At 43.0% G+C, this 24870-nt stretch overlaps 1 protein-coding gene across 3 annotated transcripts in view; it reads right to left on the reverse strand.

Annotated features, from left to right (window-relative positions):
- med13a (mediator complex subunit 13a) overlaps positions 1 to 24870 on the reverse strand; it is a 67922-nt gene that overhangs the window by 13010 nt on the left and 30042 nt on the right. For 2 of the 3 annotated variants that reach the window (XM_046409810.1, XM_046409809.1), the window contains 12 exons: positions 17841 to 17986; positions 12835 to 13035; positions 12546 to 12740; positions 12271 to 12433; positions 11403 to 11513; positions 8701 to 9456; positions 7056 to 7272; positions 4168 to 4201; positions 3576 to 3697; positions 3226 to 3316; positions 1696 to 1907; positions 905 to 1098 (listed from right to left, as the gene is read on the reverse strand). In XM_046409810.1, coding sequence (XP_046265766.1) covers positions 905 to 1098; positions 1696 to 1907; positions 3226 to 3316; positions 3576 to 3697; positions 4168 to 4201; positions 7056 to 7272; positions 8701 to 9456; positions 11403 to 11513; positions 12271 to 12433; positions 12546 to 12740; positions 12835 to 13035; positions 17841 to 17986 — 2442 coding nt within the window. The remainder of the gene's footprint in view (positions 1 to 904; positions 1099 to 1695; positions 1908 to 3225; positions 3317 to 3575; positions 3698 to 4167; positions 4202 to 7055; positions 7273 to 8700; positions 9457 to 11402; positions 11514 to 12270; positions 12434 to 12545; positions 12741 to 12834; positions 13036 to 17840; positions 17987 to 24870) is intronic. The other variant, XM_046409811.1, reaches the window with a different exon arrangement.

Genomic DNA, 24870 nt, shown 5'->3' on the forward strand with positions numbered 1-24870 from the left:
TCCTTTACTTAAAACATTCCATGCAATAAAATCACAAACTATTAAAAGCCGAAACAAGAAGTGCACACAAGGTGAAAGTTTCTGCTCAGAGTAGTAAGATTAGATAGAGTGAACCCCTCAAGTTTGGTGAGATTTCATGTTCCCAGGTCAATGCAGCACACTCATATAATATATTTAAGCCGACAAGAATGTAATAAAGGCTGACTGCCCCAATTACAGAAAAGCACGACAATCAATAGAACAAAACAAGGAATGTTACGGGACTTTTCTGATGAACAATCCTTGTACTCGTGTGTGCAGAAGGCAGCGGAGGTGTAACTGTGTGCAGTTAAGAAGAATATGCGAGAGACTCCACGCTGCTATGAGCGGCAAGGTGGCATAGAGACGCTGCGGGGGCCCATCTCACCACTCCAGTGATAATCCTCATCGTCAACCAAGAAGGCATTTTACACTCATTTCCCTGCTTCGCCTGAGGCAGCCATGCATGGAAAATTGAGCAGCCTGCTATGGCGGTGTCCACGGAGAGACCAGAGGGTGTGTGTGGACAGAAAGGGAGCAGAGTATAAGTATGTGCTTCCTTGCACACAAACCAACCAGCACTGTCTTGGTGATTCTTCAGCAAGTCTAGATTTGAATGCCTCAGTAAACTTCTGCTCAGAACATCGTGATAAATTATTAAGAAACTCTGAAACGAGCTAGATATGAAATATAACGAAATAAGGGTTGTAGAAGCGCATCAACACGGCCTGGCATTGACCCCTCTGAATGTGCTTCTGCTAATCATTTTACTAGCTGCATGCTACTGCCCACCCACAGCTGTGTGATAAGAGCAACACCGGAAAATATCTAAGAAGATGATACCTACTCATTTAAAACCTTAGTGAAAAGCATTACAGTGGCATACCTGTCCTTGTTGTGGAAGGTCATCACAGGCACAGGGTTGAGCATCTCTCTGCCCATGGTCCATGGTCGGTAGATGCAGTCCTCTGGTATTTTGACAGGTGGGAGACACTGGCTGGGCAAAGTCTTCAGAGGAGCAAACATGGAGCAGCCTACGAACGCTTGGCACAGCTCTGGCTTGTACACAAATGAATAGTCCTGCAAGGTGGACAGAAAATAAGCCATGGTAAGCATAGAAAAAAAATGGGCAAAAGGAAGCGAGAAACTTCAGATATGTGAATACCATGCTGAAAACAGCATGAACAAAAAAAAGATACACCAATGCATTCGTAGCTGAGACTTAACTACCTTATATTCCCATAAACACAGCACGAGTGGCAGTTTCCACTTAGTAACTCCAAATTTATTCCTTACACCTTACACAGACTATAAACTGAAAAATTATCTTTTTGCAGAAAATGAATGTATGAATGAATGAATGTATGCAACTGCGTGCCTTAAAAGTCTTCACTCTGAATCTAAAAATATGTGTATCACAGTTGTGGCAGCAGTACAGCAGCAGTATTACTATTGTTGGAGAACTACAGACAGGCTGGGATTTAGTGTGTAGTCTATCAAGTGGGAATGAACCCTGTACTGCTAACCTGAAGGGCAGTCTCTGACCATGTGGCCACCTATCCGCCTAACATATATCCATCAACGACCATTCACTTTGACTTATGGCACCTACTGGTTCTGGCAGTAAATTCAACCTGTTCACTCTGTCAGTTGTTATATGTCTGAGTCTCAACCCACCTTGATCTCAGATGGCTTGGGGCTGCAGAAGCTCTCTTCCACCTCAATTTTGAAGTGGCCCCCCAGAGATGAGGTGCCATCCAGCGTGGTCATGCCTGGGTTGGCTTCCATGCTGCCGTACTCCTTGTTGCACATGTTCATGGGTGAGTAGCCCATGATGTGCTGCTCTAGGGAGGGAGGTGTGGGAAACATCTGATGCAGGTCTGCCGAACCTAGTGAGAAACAGGGGCAGACAGAGAGAGAGAGAGAGAGAGAGAGAGAGAGAGAGAGAGAGAGAGAGAGGGAGAGAGGGAGAGAGAGAGAGAAGGGAGGCATGAGAATATGACAGAAATGGATTATAATGCACAGCTTGCATTGCTATGTGCCCTATACACAGCACCTTAAGGTTAAAGTGTTTAATAATAATTATGCGAATTATGTCAACAGCTTAGCAAAGCCTGATGTGTAACTGTAAACTGTAAGGATTTCTGTCGAGATGCATGCAGAGATGTTTTCTTGTTCTGCAACCAAATATGACAAGCAGCTGTCTTTACACTCGGCTACTATGTAAATACAAAACAGATGAATATTATTAGGTATGCTTTAAGAGTAACAGGCATCTCACCCACGCCTGATAAAATGTTTACATGGTTTATCACAGTCACCTTGGCATGTTGATTCACATTTGTCATTTATATATTGGCAAGAATATTTACAGGATCCAGCAGGTTGAGAGGTGGCTCAAAGCAGAAACGCCTTTTTTACATATGGCTTTCACTTTTAGAAGATAATTCTGCTCTCCACTATAATGAAAGATTTCCTGGTAATCATAAGACTATATATCACTCTTCAAAGATATCCAGAGAACTTGTGATGAATATTCAAGGCCTCCAAGCATTTTTGTAATTGGAAGCTGCTTCCAGGGAGAGGCTAGGACTGCACAGTATTCATTCATAAACCAAGAGAGCAATTTACTTCATAGTAAATTACAGTGTCCTTAAATTCTCTTAATCTCTAAATTAGCGTCCTTGAGCTCCAGAATAAATAACTAAAAAAAAAAAAAAAAAAAAAAGATTTTTAGAGCACACATCAACAGTGTACCTTCAAGGCAAGACTTGAGTGTTTGCAGCACAGTAGCAAAAGACACCAGAAGACAGCAACTACAGGATGACTCTTGGCTGCCAGTTGTGACCTAAACCCTGATGCACTATGAAATTAACTACAGTCATATTCTTCGCCACTAGGTGGCCAAGCCAAGAGTGAGCATCAATATTACTTGAGTAGTAAAAGCCTGAATTTTAAATAGTGGATTTTAAGGACATGCAGCCACTTCACTTTGCTGAGACTGTGGGCAGAAGGTATACTACGGTCCAAACTGAAGTGACTTCTGGCAAATCACAGTGTGTGCCAGCCTTCATTTTCAAAGGACTTACAGGGATGATGAATCTGATTCTAGGTCAACACTTGGGGTAAACCCGGCCTTGTAGTTTTACAAGAGAAAGGGAACAGAAAGGGAGAGACATCAGCAGGAGCAGATGCAGAGATACATACTAATGCAGGACACAGGGTCCAAAGTGGATGGCTTTGGTTCCTTGCTGCCAAATTTCTCGTCTGTTCCATTCACTGGTCGCCTGGACCCAGGCTGCGGACACAAAAAGTATTTCAGCATTTGATCTCAGTGTCATTTAATTATAGCGAAAGTATCTAAAATACCTGTGCAGCCGCACAATTATCACATGTGACATCGTGGACTAACTACAGAGGACAGTGAGAACTGTCAGCTGAACGCAGGCAAACGAATGTCCGTGAAAACACACACTCATACACACATAAATACTGTGTCAGAGCAGGCTTTGTGCAGTAAGATATTCATTGCAGTGTCGGCCGAGCTCTCCACTAACCGCCAGATCATCCTCGTCCGAGTTGAAGAGGTTGTCCAGGTCGTTGATTGACACCACCAGGTCTGTCTCGTGGATGAGGCTGGTGGAAGCCATGCGATTGTGAGCAGCCACTCGCTGAGCATCTGCAAAACATACCTACTATTAACATTTATCTGGGTGATAATTTTTGTCCACAAGTTAATTTTGGGTGCTTTAGAACTCAATGAAAGGCAAAAATCTTGATCCAAGCAATGAATTTATTCTGACTGCTCCAATTGGCTTCAATTTACTCTCCATTCAATCAATTCAGGAGAGTGATTTTCCTCTAAATTCAATTACTGAAATGCTTGTGGCATGACAAATCTATTATATGAGATTTAAATGCAAAATAATTGAGAATGAACATTCTGTATTATACATGAATGAATGTAGTTTCTATAAATGTGCTGGAGACACTGGACTGAAAATCTAACAGTTGCATCGGGTATGCTAACAAACAGGAAGACACAATGTGCACCCTTTGGCCTTGCTGTCCAAGTGTTCTGAGGGCGTCAGTACGACTGTGTGCGTTTGTATGACACCAGGTTGTAAGGCAGTTAAAGAAGCTCCTTACCATCTGACGGGCCCGCTCCTCCATCTTCACCCTGCTAGGAAAGAGAAAGAAGGTCAGAAAGAGGAGTGAAACAAACACACACAGATCATTAAATAGCTAAGACAAAATTCAGAATGTATCGTCTGCATGAACAAACTGTTCATAATAATATGACTCCAATCACATGTCAGTAATGCTTTTTGTTGTATTTAATGAGGGCCTGTAAGTGAACACAGTGCGTTCCATTATTGTGTTCACAACTGTGATTAAGGAGGATAAAAAAATGCCTGGACCAGAGGTGGGATAAATAATAAAGCAGAAATAACAGGTGTCATTAAGCAGTCAGATTGAATTTCTCCCATCAAGGCAAAAAAAAAAACAACAACAATAATAATAGTAATAAAAAAGAAAAAAAATCGGACAGAAACAAAAGAACAGAAAAGGGACTGTTTGCCTCTGCTGTGGCAAATGAGATTTCCAGTGTGGATCAGAGTGAAATCATGATCCAAGGAATGGCCTCTTAGGCTCCCACCCAGACATCAATATGTGGGAGGGCTGGACTTCTGTGTGTGTGTGTGTGTGCTCTCTCTTATGATGGGTTGTGTGTACACTGTGTGCTGAGATAGTTCTAGCTGGGAAACAGGAATGTTATGTCCTGGCCATTGATTTCATTACACTCCAGGGCCTTTCTCAGAGTAACGCAGGCTTTAATCTGTCTCCCTTAAAGAAACAATCCACAGCAGTGCACAACATTCGCACCAAGGCCACAATCTATAGGTGCTAACGATGCCTCGACCATCTTATCAATAACTTAGCCTTGGGTGGGAAACTGTGTACGTGTTCAGTCTTTACGTATTGCTAAGGCTTGTCAGGCTCCATGGGTGCCTGCAATGAAAACATCTCTTCAAATTTCCTCCTTCTCACTTAAAGAAGCATTTCCCAGCTAGAATGACAGTCTTCTCAGAAAACTGGGCTGTCTATGCAGCAGAAAGACAAATATATTTGAAAAGGATACTACATGGCCAGGGAAAAATCTGACTGTCTGTGGAGGTGGGCATACAAAAATGTGGTACAAGTACAAAATGTAGTTTGAACAAAAGTCCTACAGCCAGCATCAGCAGGGACGTCTGAGTAATAAAAACATGGAGGGAAGTTAAATATTGTTTATTTGCACATACTACCCATATTGGAATGATACAAATCTGGTTGAAAATTGACAAAGTTTTCCTTCAATTTCGGAGGCTTTGACATGCTGCTTCTGTGTCACGATGTTGCCACAGCTTGGCGAGCACTAAACCTCCCCACAATAAAGGGGTAAAACGGTCAGGAGTAACTCTTAGACAGCAAAGCTTTTAAGCTGATATAAAGAATTCATCAGATTTCTATTCCTCATCAGCCAGGTAGGAGGTTAAAATATCCCGTTGCTGTAAAGAATGATATAGATGCTGAAGGGAAAAGCTGTGTAATACTATGGTATTATACATCTAAAGTGAAAATCAGAGAGGAACACCCATGTGGTGGATAGACACACACACCACATGAAGCAGACAGTGGAAGGGCTCCATTGCACAGGCTGCTCTTTGGAGACTCTCCACTCCACTGAGAGCCTTCACCCTTACATTCCAGCACAGACCGGGGGGACAGAGAGAAAGAAAATATTCGAGTGCACTTTTAAGCTTAATGGTTCAGCAAGCCAGGTTTGTTGCTGTGGTTGGAGTGCAGGCTCAGTGAAGCCTGACACAAACATGCAGCCAAGGAGTGAACACACACACACACACACACACACACACACACACACACACACACACACACACAATCTCCCTTTCAATGCTGGGGGCGATCCACAGCTAACAGGTGGCTCTTGTCTGGAACCGGAGCCAACAAACCCAGAGGCAGAGGACTGTGGTGGGAAGGGGAAGGCGGGAGAGGGCTGATCAAATATGAAAAACATAACAACTTAAAGTAAACTGGACAGGCTAACTATTTGGTGTTCCTCTGGGCTCAACTAACAATGGGGATTCAGAGATAGTTTCCTGTTCAGTTAGACTTAGGCAGTGAAAACGGATGTATGCGGAAAAGCGGTCGCACTGTTATTTTCGGTGCACTATGGCTGAGGATGCTGATGGCCTATTTTCTAACTCGTCTGCTCCCCGATCTTGACGTCGTCCCTCTTGTCCTTTTTTCACCTCGGGCAACTCTCGCGGAAGGCGTGGATGAAGTTGTTACCCTCCATGCTGCCTCTTAGGAAGGCTTCACACTGTTAGACATTTTTCAGACTGTCACCACCTTTTTGCATTAAATCCAGTGGGGTGTGGCTGCACACTGGAATGAAAGCAGTCAACTTGGAAAGTCACCATGTGTGGTTTATTTCCAGGGAGAGTGGAGTTTAAACGTGGACTCTTTTTCAGGTCAGCTAGTCACAATAAAGAAATAGCAGCCTGTCAAGCTGACATTTACCAGCAGCACAAGTGATAGCAGAGCTGTATAAATATCATTCCATTACACCTGGTTTTAAGTATTAAGCATCTATCATTGATTGCTCCTGTGCTGTAGGCCCTGCAACACTGACAGACAAAAGCCATTCTGATGCCATGTGATCACCGAGTATATTCAATTAAGATGCATATTGCACGTGGAGCGTATGCTGTGGGAGATGCAGTTGGATGCTAGAGTTTACAAAGTTAATATTTGCCAATACAGAAAGGTACTGCAGTTTGTTGTTATGGAAACAGGTTGCAAAACCTGTTGAGCTGATAATATAAATATAGGACAAAATATAATAGTTGTATAATGGCTCCTACCTAAAGCGCTTTTCCAGCGCAGCTGTAAGCAAAAAAGACCATTTTAACAGGAGAGTACAATGCTCCTGTTTAGGACTACTCCTCACTCTGCCACCTGACTTGCCTTACCTTATGTTTCTTGCCTGGCTCACGCTCCCCGCCTGCCTTATCCTTCTTGTTGGAGAATGTGAACTTGACATCTCCTTCCTCAAAGGCATAGGGGTCCACCTCTGGCTCATGGTCTCCATCAGTTATGGCAGCAGATAGGTACTGGTTCCTCCTGGCTCGATACATCTGAACACGCTCTTCAGACACCTTCAGTGGCAATTTGGATGTGGACATAACCCTGAGAAGATGGAAAAGCTGAGGTGTGAGGACTCTGCAGCAGCATCGGATACCCATGAGAGAGACAATTCACAGGCAACAGATAATATATGACAATTTGAAAATTGCAGTCTAATCAGTTAAAAAATAACAGAAACAAGAGTTGTATGTGAGTATAAGTAGAAAAGTTGAAATGATTCTCTGTTTGGCAAGTGAAACATTTCCTCATCCACTCTGTTTGGGCTTGATGCTGCCTGATATCATATGTCACAGTTACTACCATGTTTATCTGCAGAAAGAGAAATGGCAGAGATTGCAAACAGTTCTGACAGCTGTCATGAAGCAGAACTGGATGCATCATTTTTCACGTTTCACGTTTGTTGTCAGACAATTACATTTCTGGCAGATTTACGGAAACGTGGTGACTGTCGCACTGACTGCTCATGCACTTCACAGACCGACACATTTATCACTTGTTACTGAGACATGGCTCATGGCTCATCAAAATCTCTTATGTGGCTATGACTGTGGCCTACTTGTCCCTTATACGCAACAGCACAGGGAGGGAGGGAAGTGATGAAAACTACTGGCTGCTTGGCAGGAGAGGAGGGACTGACCAACTTCTGTGTTATCCCTCCTCTTCACTGCCTCTTATATTTCTCTGTTCTTCTGTCCTCTCGTCATGCCTGTCCAGCCCTGATGTGAGGTGATAGTGTACAGTGGCATGGGCCAGAGATTAGCAGCCATTCAGAGCTGTGGCTGGGAGGATTACAGCGCACTAGAATAGCCTAAGCAAGCGGCTGGCCTCATGGGATTGCATAACCCCACCAATAATTCCCACTACGGCCACCCTGCGATCTGCTGGTCAGTCTGCCTGCCTTCACACTGAACAAGCCCCCTAGCTCTGTCCATCTGTGGTCTTCTTGTTAGCAGCTTCTACTTAGTGCAAGTCTCTCTAAAGTGTCTGGCAAACTGATAGCTAGCAGACAGCGCTTGGCTTCAACTATGTTACAATAGCAGAGGTTCTTATCTTTATCTAACCCTGCCAACAGTCTTCTGCTCTCTTAGCTCTAACGTGTGAGTGTGTGTGTGTGTGGTTGGCATGTAGGAACTGATGAGTAGTGCTGGCCCTGCACATTGGTGATGTATGATGTCAAAAGGGCACACAGCAAGAGATTAACATGCTGTGTGCAACTAAGCGCTATACCCAACTCTCTGAAAGGGGGAGAAGGTGGGTTTTGCATCATTACTCTTTCAAAACAATTTTTTCTGGTCTACTGAAAGTGCTCCAAAGCAGCCTGGGGCCACTCTGCAACAGGGGAAAGGTGGGAGGCCTTGGATGCCTGACCGCTTAGTCAGTCAGTAAATGGCTGAAAGCGTTTATCCGTGTGTGCATGAGAAAGTGAGAGAGACAGAGAAAGGCCATGAAAAACTGGCAGATGTCACTCACTCTGTGACTGACACCAGGTTGTCCTGTGATGCTGACGATTCGTCCCTTAGCTTGTCCCCGGGCAGCAGGGGCGTGGGTAGCTCGGCTTCTTTCCTTCGAGGTAGGTTGAATAACCTCCATGGTGCGTTGTAGCTGTCCTCTTCCAAGTTAACCGCTGCTCCTACATACACAGTGGGCTCAGGAGGTTCGGAGTAAGCCGAACCTCCAGGATGGGACTGGGGGTGATGGGAGTGGAAGTGCTGATTCAGACCCTCTGGCCCTCCGGGCTCCTCGCTGCCACCTTTAACCCCAACCAAGCAGGGCTCTGGAGGTGGCTGGTAGAAGTGTTGGCTGTTGGGGGTTGATGGGTTCTTCATGCCCTCCCCTGACTCGTCGCTACGCTCGCAAGGGTGGGGGCTAAGTGGTGGAGGTTGGGGGGAGTTGGCCTGTTCCGATGGCCCAGTGCTGACCACCCCGCTGTGGAGCTGGGGGGCTTTTTGGATGGCGGAAACATCAGCAGAGCGTATACTAGTGAATCTTCCTCCATCCTGAGCCCTCATGGCCAACCTTTGGCCAGCTGTCGCCTCGGTTTCTAGTGAAGCATCGTCATTGGTCAGACTGCGATGGTGGAAGGGTGTCTGGGGTCTTTTCTGCTGCTTGTCACCTTTCTCAGGCTTCTCTCCCCCGGCTTTGTGCTTGGTAGGAGGCTGGGAGGGCTGGCCTGCTGACTGAGCTTGGCCTGGGGTGATGCCTGTTCGCTGCTTCACTGATTTGTATCTACAGGAAAGTAGACAAACAGGAAAATAAGTTTATACAATGAGACGCTAGTAACACTCAGTAAAACTGAGACATAATCTGTCAAACCATGACAATGCACAATAAGATCATGTGCAGATTGTGCGAAAGAATCTCCTTCTAAACTCTCACATCTGCTTCCTCTAGAAAACATCAATTATCTCAATTGCTCTCACCTGCAGTAAGGCAGCCTCACTAATCTCTAATCAACTAGCAGACAGACAATTAAGTTGCCTGGGAGTAAGACTGTAACACCTGACCTACAAATGGTATTGCACATTCATAATTTTCTTTATTATACACACTCAAACACATGTCATGAACAAAATGCATCTTCTGAAAGCTTAAACATTACAATGTTTTTCAAAACATTCAAAGAAGTGTATCACTCCTAATTCAACAGGTGCAAATGAGGCTGATCTGATGATGCATTACCCTGGAACACACCCTACCAAGTCCTCACCGCGATCATCAAGTTCTGTTGGTTGCCCTGTGGACAACCTGCTCTGAGATGGCCTGACCTGCCTACAGCCACAGCTACAATTGTCTCCTGGTTCAGCATCACAGTTTTGTTGGCCTCTCCATCACCACTCTGCTGTGGTTTAAACATGAGGGTGCCGATGAGGAAACTGACTTTTCATGACCAGGTTACTTGTCAAGTCAAGATAAGCACACGGAAGGCTACCTTTCACAAAAAAAATGATGACAATTAAAACTAGCAATGCCCTGAGCTTCCCATTCCTGTGTCACCAAAGTACTGGGTGGCTTCCAACAAATTAACATGCTCCAGCTGACTGGCCCAATCCACTCAGCTCTCACTTGCGGTCCAAGCCAACTCTCCTCTTCCTCGGTGGAAAACATGCCTAGTGCAACAGATTCCCCAGTGGAGGTCTGCCCAAAGCTGCAAGGTGTCCACCAATCAAAAATCTGTTCAGATAGTACTTGCTCATTAACCGTGATCAAGTATTTTACTTCAATGTATTAAATTATTTCAGGCCATGTGGAGGCCAGTCAAATATCCAGATCATTGACTGGACCTGCAGCCTGCAGTGGATAATTCCTTGTCTTTGCACCTGAAGAAGAAGCTGGTTGTTACTGTGGTTGGCTTATAAAGATGAATGAAAAAGTGTAGGGGACAGCTGATTTGCTGTTTAATTCAAGAATGAGGCCCACAGGACAGCATGTTCAAAAAGTGATGAACAAGACTACAAAAATACAACTGAACATCAGGTTTTCATGAGGCAAAATTAGTAGATTATAGAAAATAGTCATATACATTGAATAATACAGCTGTGCTGATATAACCACGCCAAGAAAAAGGACATCATTAAAATTACAGTGTCTGACAACAAATCATATGCTTTAATGTTATGAGCGAGTCAGTGTATTCCTTGTGTGTGTGCTCACAGGCGTCTTTCCTTGTCTATTGTGACAGTATGCATCAGCTGTAACTGTGTCCCTCTGTTTTAGTAGATAAAAAAAAAAAAACCACAACAATGACACAAACAGATACATCTGAACTCACTGGATATATTTGGAACTCTGTCAAATTTAGGAGCATGCAACATGCACACTCTCGGTTTGCTACAGAGACATCCCTTAAATGTTCCGTCAGAGGTCAAACCATTCTTCTCCCTCAAATTATTCCCATCAGCATGGGAATAAAAATGTCTGACTTACAGAAACTCACAGCCCAGGAGAGGTGTCAGCCCCGGCATGGCTGTCACTTAAGACAAAATTGTGACAAATTGAAAAATATGAAGAATAATATGCTTGTCAAAGTCTAGACGTGGATATAACTTGCCGATATTTTGCTGACTACCTCTTCTGTGCCAGTATTCAAAGCACAGTGGGATCTGTTTAACCTCTGTAAAATTAAAAAAAAAAGCACACATATATGAGCAATACCTGCACATATTGTGACTGACCTGGAACAGCTACAGTATGATCTTTGTGTATGCTCAACAAAATCCCAGGCTCCCACTTTGTCAGTCAGCTCCTCCTCACAGGTACCGTTGGTTGCGGCTGAGAACTTCCGCCTGAGGAAGGGCGAAAACAAAAACAACTTTCAGACACAATTCTACTGGGGGCTAATTTTGACTGTCAGTGCGGTCACTTCCTCAGCACTTTTTTCATGCAACGTTATTCATGTTAGGAGACACATCATGTTTTTTTCAGAAAATCTTTTGAAACACGAATCATAAAGTTATGACACAAATCCTGAAAAGTGCACAGCCCTTTCTCCTGTTCCTTCAGTATACAGTGGCGAACGGGAAACGCTTTGTGCTGAGGCCGATTTCATCACCCTGCTTGGAGCAATAATATTTTGGCTGACAAGCCAACAGCTAACTCCAGTCGACATTCTGTGCTTGGTCAAGGGGCAACAGATCCTGGGTTGCTCCCAATGTGTCAGATTCACTGATGGTGAATAATACAAAAGACCATGGGACAAAACTGCAAGCTAACCCTTACTTTAATTACCAGCTATCGTTTTTGTCCCCATCTAGGTTCTTCTGGTATTTATGTGTGGTTCATGATTGAAAAAGAAAGCATGCAGTGTAGAAGGTGCAGTGAAAAACCACCAAAAGACAACAGCGAAAGAGAAAGTGGTTGTGCAGATTTAAAAAAACAAAATAAAATAAATTTAAAAAAAATCACTCGTCACTCAAAAGAAATATCCAGGTATAGTGACGTTGATTTATAGTGAGCTTTTTATTTAAGTGAAAATAAAATTTCCAACATCCTAAGGACAGCCAATCAGTATGTGCTACTTTACAGAGACAATAACAGACTTACTTGTTCTGCGCTCGGTTGATATTGCACTCTTGCCAGACGCGCTCCACCATCTGGCTGGCTAGCCGCCGTGGAATTTTGCCTCCATGGTGACTTGTTCTGTCCACGCTGAACGCATCAGAGGACGAAGGCATCTTAACCCACTTCTGGGCCGAGTGAGAGTCCACTGGAGAGGAGAAGAGCATGGTTACCAGATTCTTGACAAAAAAAATTACCAATTGAGCCAGTCTCACCCTTAACATTCAACTTTAAAATTTATACTATGTTTATTCCACTACCTGTCTGGGCCTCCTCAGGCGATGTGGGAGGGGTGAGGGTCACCAAAGACATGGCGGGCTCTCGCTGGGAAGCAGGCACTTGGTGGCCACCGGAGTAGACGGCAGTGCAGTGGGAGGACCCCACAGGGGCCACAACAGGGATGTCTGACTGGGGTACCAGCACTAGGCAGGCTGGGTACACCATCCGCACACCACCTGTACACACAGAAGTGGGATGTTCAGCATCCGAACCAGTCAAAACCAGCAGGTAAGCTCACAAGGATTAATGATGTTTATTTTAAAAACTGACCTACGAGGACCTCCACAGAGGCCAGAGAGTCATCCTCCCAGTCCATGTCCTCCACCTTGTCCTCTGACACACCCTCCTTGGCGCTGGGGCTGATGGGATAAAACTGGTTCCACTCCTCGATCAGTTTCTGGGTGGGAGGGTCTGACATCTTAAACGACTGGCCAGTGAGTGTCCCATTCAAGCCGAAAGGACTCAGGATCACTACCAAGGAGGAAAGGACGGTGACCAGAACAGAGGAAAGAAATACAAGATGCTATTAGTCAGCATAAGGACATCATTCACAACACAGGTCCTGCCTCCACCTCTGTATGCTCTTCGTCCTACACTTCCATTTTCCCATTTTTTGTTCTTACTTTATTCCTTCAATTTTCATGATTGTCTTACTGCTCCTTCCAGCTTTATCCATATTCTCTTAAACTTCAACCATTTCCCTTTTGTAAATCCTTCAAACACATTTTCCACATTTTTCACTTTTTTAGAACCTTCCACAGCCCTCGTTCTTTCTTCTCCCGTCCTCTTCAACAAACTTAATTTCTACCATTATGCTCCTAACCTCTTTCCTTCCTATTCTTTTCATCGCTCTGCCATTCTATACTCATCCTTCTCCTTATCCTCCTGCTATCTGATCTTAATCAACAGTCCTTCCTTATGCCCTTTTCCTGGGTTGTCACCTTCAATTCTAACTTCCCTTATTGGTTTCCTCTTATATATATTCCGATTTTCACTCCCAACAATCTAATTCTTCTGATCTTAATCAACTTTCCTGTCATTTTCTCACTCGTGCTCTCCTTTCCCTGTCATTTTGCCATCTCTGGCCAAAACAGCACAGCTCTGACCTTTCCAGAGCACTGCTGGACCCAGCCAGTCCCGGCTGGCTCGCCAAATACTTATAGAGCAATCCAGACGTCAATTATTGGCAAGCGGTGGCCTCTCAGAGCCCATAAACAGAGGCTTATAAAAAGGGCCACTCCTTGGCAAACACACTTGACTGCACAGACATATGGGACTCAAACAGAGAGCCCATCAGTCTGCTTATAGAACAGACCAACATCCATCAGAGAATGGAGATAGTACTATAAACTAACATGCATAATGCATACATATGAGAAAAGAAACCACATGCATATCAACTTGACACGCGTATGTGTACACACACACACACGCTCCCTTTCAAGCTTGTGATGCATCTATTCGCTCATTTGCTTTCTCTGAATGCATCATACATTTAAATGTGGAGAGGGTGTATACATTTTTTTTATGAACAGACTGGCTGGCTGGGTGAGTGAGCATTAGATAATGTCGCTCTCTGCACCGCTATTCTAGTGTCATTACGAGACTGGATGGCCTCTGCCCGAAGGTATTGATCTGATCCTGCAGCTGCACCAGTGAACAGCTTCCAGGATGGGAAAATGGCGGGAGACAATGCAAAGAAAACAGTAGGTGAAGGATGATCAGATGCAACTCCAAAATCTTCCAACGCTTATAGATGGCCGTGAAATCTAACTTGGTTTCTGATACTATTTATGATTGGCATTTTATCTGCCAGCCAGTCAAATATTTCTACCTTCAATAAATACCCCTCTCATTATTATTTTTTATTTGCAGGCAGAGTCCGCCATTTCCACACAGGATTCAGATTGATGAACTAAATGCAAGGGATTTTATCTTACTGATATCAATTTACATTTTTTGCCAGGGAAGAATGGAACAACAAGGAGCTGTCAGATAAAGAGCTGCACAACTCATCCCGGTGCAGCATGAAATCGCATGGCAGTTCCAATTATCACTGACTGACTTCTTTATTAGAACAAGGTGAGTTGATTTTAGATGGAAATAGGTACTGGTTGTATTTCTGACAAACATGCTGCTCAAGGAGCTTTTAACTGCACCTCTGGTTACCACGGTAACCACAGACCAAGTAAACCAGAAATGAATAAAAGCTTCAGCATTTCAACTTCGAATGGGAAGATTTAGAATCTACTTTTCTAATAGAATATACAGATTAAGCATTTCTGCATATTTTAGGGTAATGACTGGCAGGTAGTGGTTGAAGTAACAATGTAGTAGAGTAAGAGCACTGTTCAGAATTATACCAGGCGAAGTTTGGTACTTTGAGAGATAATATTCTTTACCCTCTCATTTGAGCCCAGAGGGTATTCGGAACACTTTAACACAGAAACATTTTTCAAAGCTAAAGCATGAAACATGTTGTCCAGAGAGAAAGCATCCTGGATGCCCCTCAGAATTATGTTCACCTCAGTCAACAGAACATACTACCTCAGCAAAAAAACAGCCCCCACAGAGGGAAGAACAAAAAGGTTATTAATGTTAAGGTACACAACAACATCCAGCTACGGTCGATTATATGAACCTTAATTAAATTCAACCCCTCTTCCCTTTCATTTCTGCATTTTTTGCTGCACACGCACTCCTAAAACCTGAGGCCAGTTGTGGAAGAGAGATCAAATTCAGCACAATTATGGAAATAGTTTACCGTTTTCCCCGTCACCACCCTACCGCACCCTCCCGTGCATCCCTTCTTTCTCTGACTCTGAGTTTATCTCTGGCTCCCTGAAGACATGTCAAATGTGCTCAGATCAGTGTAATGGGCTGAGAGTTCATTACATTCACTCTGCGCCCTTTTATGAGGTCACATCCTGGTGAGGTCTGCCTGCCGGAGCGCTCTGCCGCACAGTAAACCAAGCTTGGCAGAGGTGGGGGGGTTGGATGGATGAAGGGGATAGAAGCCAGCGCTTCCTCAATGCTACGCTTGGCTAGCCAGTAGGAGATGCACTGCAGTGGTGGAAACACACACCTGCGCATAGACGCACAACCTATTCAAATATTCAACACACAGCCCATCCTGATTATTAAACACAAGCACACTACAGAGAGACGTATCTGCTTCATTTGGAAGCAGTGTTATCTCACAATGCACTTAGAGAAGGTGTGTGTGTGTGCACTGACACTTTTAAGTAGCTCTGAACTACATGACTAGGAAAATAGAATGAATGATAATTGGGAAAAGTCAGGCATTCACTGACAAATAAAATGAGTCATTACTAACTATCTACTAGTTGGTGGCTCGGGAGCAATATGATTATCCTAAATGACTACCAAAACCCATCAGCATCCCTATAGGATGAACACATACCAAGCTCCAATAATCTTTTTTTGTTTTTAATCCAAGGTACTGGTCTTTAAGTAGACGGAACATTATCACCTCCCTTCAAGAGAGCTCTAAAAGCAGTAAAGGGGGTTAGCCATCCAGGAATTGCTGTGGTGAATGGGGGAAGTGATCACTGTTATTACTCTGGAGGGGGTGTGTGGAGAGGGCAGGGCTGAATCACATCTATGTAACTATGAAGGAGAAGGTAAAAGAGGAAAACTTCCCCTCGGGGCTCATGTGTCACTCAACTAACATATTTATTTTACAGAAAGAGAAATGCTAATTAAAAATGCTCCTTGGCCAGTTTACTAACAAAATAAGTTTAAAATGTGTCATCTTGACTCTGATTCAGGTGATGTGTTTTCAAGTCTACATCAGATATTAATACCTCACTTTTGATGCCAATATCAACAGGATAAGTGTGTCATACTTGAGTGAAATCTTTTTATTCTGATAGTGCCATTTACTTTTTCCCTCCACATAACCAGTCAAAATGTATATCACAGTCATTACATTAACATTTCTATGCAAGAAAACAATGGTTTTGGGATTGCATAATGTTTGGCTTCGGGTTAGGTAATGAATTTAGAGCCAATGATGGAATATCATTTGAGGTACACACTGCTCTAACTACGCTACACTATAATTTAAAGTGACAACAAAGGTTTTTCTTTTGAACTGGCTGGAAGCCAATCTGTAATGAAAGACAGCCTGATGGAAGATTGTATTTGCATTATCCTGGCAACAGCACGCAGAGAGCTTAATAGATTTAATACAAAAAAAAAAAGTATACTCCCACACTTACATTGAGGTAGGAACGCAACTAATGATTATTTTCATTATTGATTAATCTGTGGCTTGTTTGCACAGTTAATCAATTTATCTTCTAGTCTATAAAGTCTCAAAAAACTGTGAAAAACGCTCATCACGATTTTTTTTACACCCACTAGATGCCCATCAATACATACGGTTGAATTTGTTTTGTTTGTTTGTTTAACCTTGACAGCAGATAAGTGATCATTTAGGATTCAACAAGGCATTTCAACCAATTTGAGGGAAACTTTTGTTTGCCGGGCCGTCCTGCAGATTTTGGTGCATCAGTGATTAACAATGCTAACTGTTTTGTTTGGGGGTTTTTTCTAATTCGCAGGACATGATTCTCCTCAGCTGATTCTATATGTTGAACAAAGTTGCAAAGCAGAAGAAAAAAAAGAAGTAACAAGAGACAACCGGTCCTTCTGGCTTTGCTGTCTGAGTGCACAGCCGTGTGTACAAACATGCAAATGTCAGGGAACTCGATTCAGTTGGCTGATTAGGGGAATAAAGAATTCCATTCAGTCTTTCAGCAAAGAATTCATGAGGGGGAAAAAGGCAGTACATAGAAGTCATGTTTATTTCTGCCCACAAAAATCAGGCACTCTGCTTGTTCATCTGTCATATGCAATATTTCAGACAGCACTGGTCAGATTTTTACAAAACTTGAGGGTAATAATGTGTCTCATCATAACTTTGTGGAAACCTGCTTGACACATTATAGCACAACACTATCATTTGTTTACACAGCTACCGAGCTGTTGAACAGATTTTTAGGAAACATGGGTAAGGGTAGAGAGCACCAAACATTTGTCACACAAATGACATCCAAAGGCAAACTAACTGCATACCAAGACAAAATTACATGCGGTATTTGTTTCTAACTGGTCCAACGAGAGCTGCATATTTCAGGATGCAATGTCTGCCGCTGCGTAAAAAAGACGCTTTTTTTGCCTCTGAACTTTTCCTAGTGCATTCTGAGCTCCCCGCAAAAATCGCCATGTATCGTGGACTTGAAACCCACCTTGGAAGGGGCTGGAGGCCTGCTGAGCCAGAGTGAGGTGCTCCTCTGTCAGGTGGTAGACAGGCTGGTGCTGGTTGATCTCCACACTGGTGCAGACGTTGCTCTCACCATGCAAGAAGAAGGTGAAGGCGCAGGAGAGGTGTTCACTGTGTGGAAGAAGAGAGAGAGAGAGAAAAAAGAGAGATGAGTCATTTGGGATCACACTACTTTATTATGCATCTTTGAAAAGAAGCATCGTTTGAAATGAATGAATGAATTCCAATACAGTGTAAGGTGGAGATGTGAGTTCTGTGGGGAAAAGGGAGTATATCAAATGGTCTAGTTCACGCTCCCGTTCACAGAGTAGGAAAAAAGTAGAGAGAGAAAATTTGATTAGAAAAGCCAGTCTTTTTTGGCTACAATGGCTACAATGAAGTCTTTGCTCTCACTCATATTCTGCTTCAACGCGACAGGCAAAAGAAGAAACCAATAATCTGCGTACCCTTTAGATTCCTGAAGTCTGTATGAAAGTGTTCTATTGGCCGGACAGGTTTATTTAAGTACAAGACGTTCTGATAACGCCACAGAAAATAAAGTGTCTGCATCCTTCCAGCAAGGTGTTAAATTGCACACATTTTATTGGGTGGCTTGTGTAGATGTCAGGATGGATGTCAACAAAGCTGCACTCACAGGTGGTATATGTACATGATTGTGCTTCTGTCTGCATGTGTGTGTGTGAAACAAAGAGGCAAGCGCTGACTAACCCTGGCTTTCTGGCCAATACGCTCAGCTCCAACAGGACCTTGTTTCTCTCTCTCACTTTCACTCTCACACACACACACACACACAAGCTCTTCTGCTTACAACAACGCCTGCCTGTGCCAGTCTGACCTCAACAGCACGCAACAAAAGTGACAAGCTGAAGGAGAAACGGAAAGCAAGGACTAGGCAGGAGAGAGGGGCAGAGCAGAGCAAAATGCAGGCCATTGTCCGCGGGCTTTCCTCTCCTTTTCAGCCTGCCTGTGTCTAAAATACACAGACGCAAACATACACACACACATCACACAAATGCAGAGTGTGTGAGAGAAGCAGCGCAAGTGACGGATGACCAAATGAAAGAGGACGCTGTGAATTTGGAAGTGGATCAAAGAGGGTTGCCTCCTCCGAGGATTTGGTTAAGCAAATATCAGTCTTCTCTCTCCATCTCTCTCTGGCACACCTACTCTGCAGAGGATTAAAGAGAAGGAGCAGAGAGGGAGAGCAAGGCAGATAGAGAGATGGAGAGAGAGAGAGAGCACTTCAAGAAAATAATACCACCTACGTAGTGAAAAGATGCCCTGAGCCTCTCAGAGCTTGACATTCATCTTACACTTATTTTTTTTTGTAAAAATGGGGTGGTGCCAGTTAGTGAATGACTGTGAACGTATGATCTCCATATTCTACAGCCGGAAGCAAGTAGGCTAATGAAGGTGAGTCAGAGCGAAGAGAGAAACTTGGATATCCTCAGCAGTGCTACCAGAACATGCACTGTATTGCGCCATTATTGGCATAAATATTAAGGATCAGGTCAGATTTCTACAGGTCTATCGTAACACAATACTTACATGACTATTTCTACATTAAAAGCACTATTGGATCACTTTAATCATTAATCTTGTTTATACTAGACATGGAGCAATCCCTTCTTAATTTGACCACAATGTTAAGACTGATGAAGAAGACTCATGATAGACTAAATCCACAGCGCTCCCCACCCTGCTCTTAAGTTAATTTGAGACAAATATAAGGCTTCAGCCAGTGGGGATTCAGACAGAAAACATGCATACTGCAGTTTAGTAAAAAGCTTGCACAAGGCTCCTGCATTCTGTATTAAGGCAAATTAAGAAGGTATCTTTCAAACTTATGGTCAAGTCAAGGCAGAAGTCCCACTTGATGATTTCCCACACAGGGTTTCCTTACTGAGCTGCACATGAAGGAAACACTAAGAGAAAACTTCTTCTTGAAGAGGTAAATCAGTGGGAAGATATGCTTTCAATTTGTCTAAGGCTGCATTTGCACAATACAACTGAACGTAGCAAACAATAAGTCTTAAAAATATCTGTAAAACAAAATCTGAACCTGTGCCAGAAAGATCATATCAAGTGAGGTAAAATAGTATCTGCACATGAAAAGTATGAGCATACTGTTTTAATGGACCAATATACTAGTAATACAAACACTGAAGCATCAATATTCATGCTCATCTTCTCCTGTCAAACAAATGCTAATTCGGTGGATACACAGAAAAAAGCCACTCTTAGTGTAATTTTGTGTAATTAGTGTAATTCTGTCCCTCGCTTAAAAGAAAATTTTGCTCACCCTTTATGAAATAAAGGTCTGCATTTAAATGGTGCAGGGGTCTCTTAAGGCTCTAGAATGGAAACTTTTATGGAAGATAGATGAACTGAATAAACTGCCAAACAATAGGAATACTGTTGTCTGCGTTGTCATTCAAAAAGAACACACAAGTCGACCAAAAAAAGGGAGGAAAGGAGAGAGAGAGAGAGAGAAGATGTTGCAGGGCTTCAGTCTTCCTCTAACACGCAAAAAAAACCTGACGCTACACATTTACACACACACACACATCTGTGTTTGCGGGTCACTTGAAAGCTTGAGGTAGAGGGCTGCCATCTGTGGCTCAATAGACAGAAGTACAGCCCGACTCTCACATACAGCATCAAACCAGATTCAAATCAGTTCTTTAGAAATGTGACTGTTCAGACTGCTCTGCCACAGTCAGCTGATTAAGCTTAAGAAGATCAGACACGGCAGCTGTTGATATTAAAATTGTCACACGCTAAATGATCACATTACTATCCAGTGGTGATTAGAGGACGACTTGTTCTATGTGAAAATATCGCTTTACATAAATGTCACTTCATGATTCTGAAATCAAAAGTTGGTCTACTTGTCTGAATAACCAAACAGCAGTTAAGGCATTTTACTGTCTCACACGTCACACGAAAGCAGGAAATAATCCTGCTTGTTAGCCTCATTAAACGCAGTTCTTATCCACTGACCCAAATAAACTTTTAGACCACTAAGTTGCAGAGTGATTTGCAACTGGAGGACGGCTCAAATATTAACGGGTACTTGCCCAAGTAATCATTGAAACTGCAAAAACAAGAAACAAACAAAAAAACAACCAAAAGCACAGGAGCGTTCAATGTCCTGTCCACACACGTGTCACAAACCAACGCGTCTGTGCCAAATTCAGTCCTTCTGTAAACATCCACTGCCTGCTGGTGAGGCAAACACACCACACACACACACACATCAGCATGTGGGCTACACACAGAACAGCAAACAACAGCTGCTACACGTGGTGGGAAAGTGTGTGTGTGGTAGCTGTGATTAGGTGGGCAGGTCAAGTATCGGAAAGAGGAAGCCTAAACACTCATTTCCTAAGTAATATCAGAATGTATGCTGGGTTTTTTTGTCTAAAATAGAAATACTTAAGTAGAAGCAAATTGTAATTTTTTTTTTACTTAAATTTAGTACAGTTGTACGGGGTTGGTCTACATCCTGTCACTGTTTATTCTTAAGTTTACTTAATTTACTGCAAATGCCTATCAGTTCCAAATAAAGCCCTTGTGATTACCAACAATCCTGCATGTATCAGTCCCAAAAAACTGATGAATGAAATCATCATGGAATTATGATATCATTTGAACACAATTTCTTACATTGCTTCAGGGTCCCTTCAGGGTTCCAACTCCTACATGACACTGTGTCTGTTTAAGTATGTCGAACCTGCCTCAAGAATCAGGTTCTTAGGGATTTTAGAATGTCATCTCCCCTACAGCGAGACACTGCTTGCACTTACTTGCAAAAAGACCAAAACACAGGGCCAGTGGTGAGTTCTATGGAGAACTGTGCATTTGTGTCATTAAAAACACCTGCTGTCAGCAGCACACCGTGCAAGAGCTAATGGACGCAGAAATCTCTCTTTAAAATGACGAACTGTTTCTCATCTGGTCTGTTTGCTCTATTATTAGAGGAGTTAAATGCTTAACTGTAACAATGGAGAGAAAATATGAGGCACAGCAGGCTGCAGTGTACTATACTTTGACGGCCTTCAAAACAACTGCATACTTGTCAGAATATCGTGTTCATTAACTAGATGTGTGGGATTTCGCTTTTATCTCTTTCTGCGTCTCTCTCTCGGTCATGTTGAGAGAGAATATGAAGGAGGGAGGGTTGCCGCTGTAGTCTGACAAAAAAGACACAAGATCTTTTAATCATCTTTTCTCTCTGCGGCTCCACCTTTCCTCCCACTCCCCTCTCCTCTGCTTTTCACCTATTAACTGCTAAATGGACTGGGCTGCCCTCTGATGTGCTCTCTTTCTCCTTCCCCTTGCCGCCACACGCATCGCACACTCACTCACACGCCACTGCGATTGTCCACAGAGACACTCCCTGCTCCTCCTCTCAGATGCAAATGGCCAGTGGCCTTTGACTCAGTAAGGAGACAAAAAGGTAGTCCAGTGAGGATTTGAAGCGGGGCCACATACAAAGCAGGGCAGGTGGGCACATTTGCCTTCAGCTGGCACGCCATGGAAATGAGGCGCCAAAGGCCAGCGGCGACCTGCGCGGCGGCAGGGAGCCCAGTGGGTCCGACAGCTTCAGTCAGTGTCGCAGGGATGTCTGCTGTGTAGCACACAAACAGATGATGGGCCATTTCACCGTGCCAAAGTTTCGACATGGCATTTATTTAGAAAGAGGTATGTGCATTACAGCTCATTACAGTACAGCCCTTTTGACATTTCACTTTAACAGAGAGCTTATTCACTGGACCTGCTCCAACTGACACGTTTTTTTAGTTGCACTAGGATCTGAATTGATTCTGAATTGCACTAAGATCTAAACTTTGCCACAAATATTAAACTCTCTTAGGGTTCAAGTAATAGATTGTTTTTAATTAACTAATAAATCTGCTAATCAATCATGCAAAATGTCAAAAACTCAAGAAATATTTATCACAATCCCTCAAAAGTCTGACTAACAATTTAAACCGCAACTGACGTTGACGTAAAACAGAGAAAAGCTGGAAAACATTACAGCTGAAGAACGTGAACCAGTGAATGTTTAGCACTTTGGTTGATCAAAGTTACTTTGCTAAATAATTATTCTGCAGATAGAAAAATCTACTGACTGAAATAAGGCAACTTAGATTTTTAAACTGGTCTGGTTCAAATAATAACGTTTTTTTTTTTTTTACCCTTGTAAGAATCAGGTCTATGACAAAAATGGTGGACAACTGAACGATGAAGAAAAGCAGATTGTTCTTTCTGTACAAAACAGTGACTGTGATGGTGAACAACACCATGTCATTATCTTCTGTGAGCTATCTGTACCAAGGCTTGCCAGCAGATTAATTTGTGGCTTGTTGTTAAAGCCATTGGCAGCAAAAGCAGTTGCACATGTAAACCTATGGGGAGAGAGCATCCCACTTCATTTGCTGTGGAAGTTGCTATAAATTAATTTGCACTGTAATTTTTGTACTGCAGGATTATGATGTTCCTGCTAAATTTTCACACATTTGAGACATTTCCAGTTTTATATCGCTAGTCCTGTCAACTCTGTTGCACTTTCTTAAAATATGCTGATTCTGTTCTTTAGATATTGTTACCCAGCAAAAGTGGGCCCCAGTTTGATGGGAATTATTTTTTGGTTGTCCTCTTTTGTTTGCTTCAGGGTGAATTGTTTTAACAAGCCTCTTGGTGAGCTTAAGCTAGACATTACTGACATAATAACTTTTATGTACTGTTGCAGTATTTTATCACAGCTCTCTGGATCAATCCGTTTAATCATGTAGCAGAAAAAAAAAATCATTTCCAAAAGATAATGTCCCAACTGTAAAAGATGACAGAATTGTCAATTGATATTTTAGTGAGCAAAACAATAACAATTCTCATAATTTCACAGAGCCCAAAGTGACATCTTTACCCAACCATCAGTTCAGCATAAAAGACAAAGAAAAGCAAAACCTTCCATTTTCTTTTCATTTGATCGACTAATCAACAAATCATCTCACTGCTTCAGCTCTACTGACCATCAGCTTGGGAACACATGCTTTTATTTTGAGGTATCAGACGAGGCAGTATAAAACTTGTTTTAAGATGAGGTCATATGGAGTGTAGTTTAAAAAGACAGTTCAGGGCTGATATGAAGATAAGAGAGAAGAGAAAAAGGGAAGGCAGCAGCAAAGCTGTGACATTCCACAGATGTTTGTCGGGCTTGGCTGGCTGTGCTCTAAGAACCCAGCTTCCGTTTAGCTGATGTACATTTCCTCAGAACAACAACAACAACAGCGAGGGTCCCTGCTGCTGGGAAGAGTCCCCTTTCCACCTCTGGTCACTGTGCATTACTGCACTGGGCAGTGACCTCTGTTCTCTCTCATACATGGATGTATCCCATTTGCAGCACCCTGTTGTTATGATTTGGGCCGTGCAAACATGTTTTGACTGGTCATGTGCTGCTGCAGTGACACGGCATGCTGGCACGGGCACAGTGTCTGGCACAACATTACTAACCAACGTTTCAGGAATTCAAGCTCGCAATAACAATTCAATCAGCCACAACATGAGAAAGGTTGAACTGCTCCGATGACGGACAGAGACGGGACAAAGGCTTGCCATGTCAGTTATCAAAGCCATGTCTTCGAAAGAGTAAGGAGACCATTTTTCTGAACAACACTCGCTCTATGGCATTAGCATTATTGTTTACATCATAGGCATAACCAGCATCAGCAAAATATTTTGAGGCAGTGCAAATTTGACTTTCATATCAAAGCAAAATTATGAATTGACAAGGGATAGGAAACATGCCAACCCATGAGAAAGAACGTACATAATCTCATGAAATGTTTTGCCCGAGAGTGAAAGATATAAGATGAGAGAGAAGACAAATGAGGGAGGGAACACAGATAAAAAGAATGAAGGTAGTAAACAGCACTGAATTAGAGGACACATTTCCAGGCTGATATAATCCTCCCTACTGTCTAGCCACC

The sequence above is a fragment of the Scatophagus argus genome, chromosome 14 (genome assembly GCF_020382885.2).
Source record: "Scatophagus argus isolate fScaArg1 chromosome 14, fScaArg1.pri, whole genome shotgun sequence".
Lineage (NCBI taxonomy): Eukaryota > Metazoa > Chordata > Actinopteri > Scatophagidae > Scatophagus > Scatophagus argus.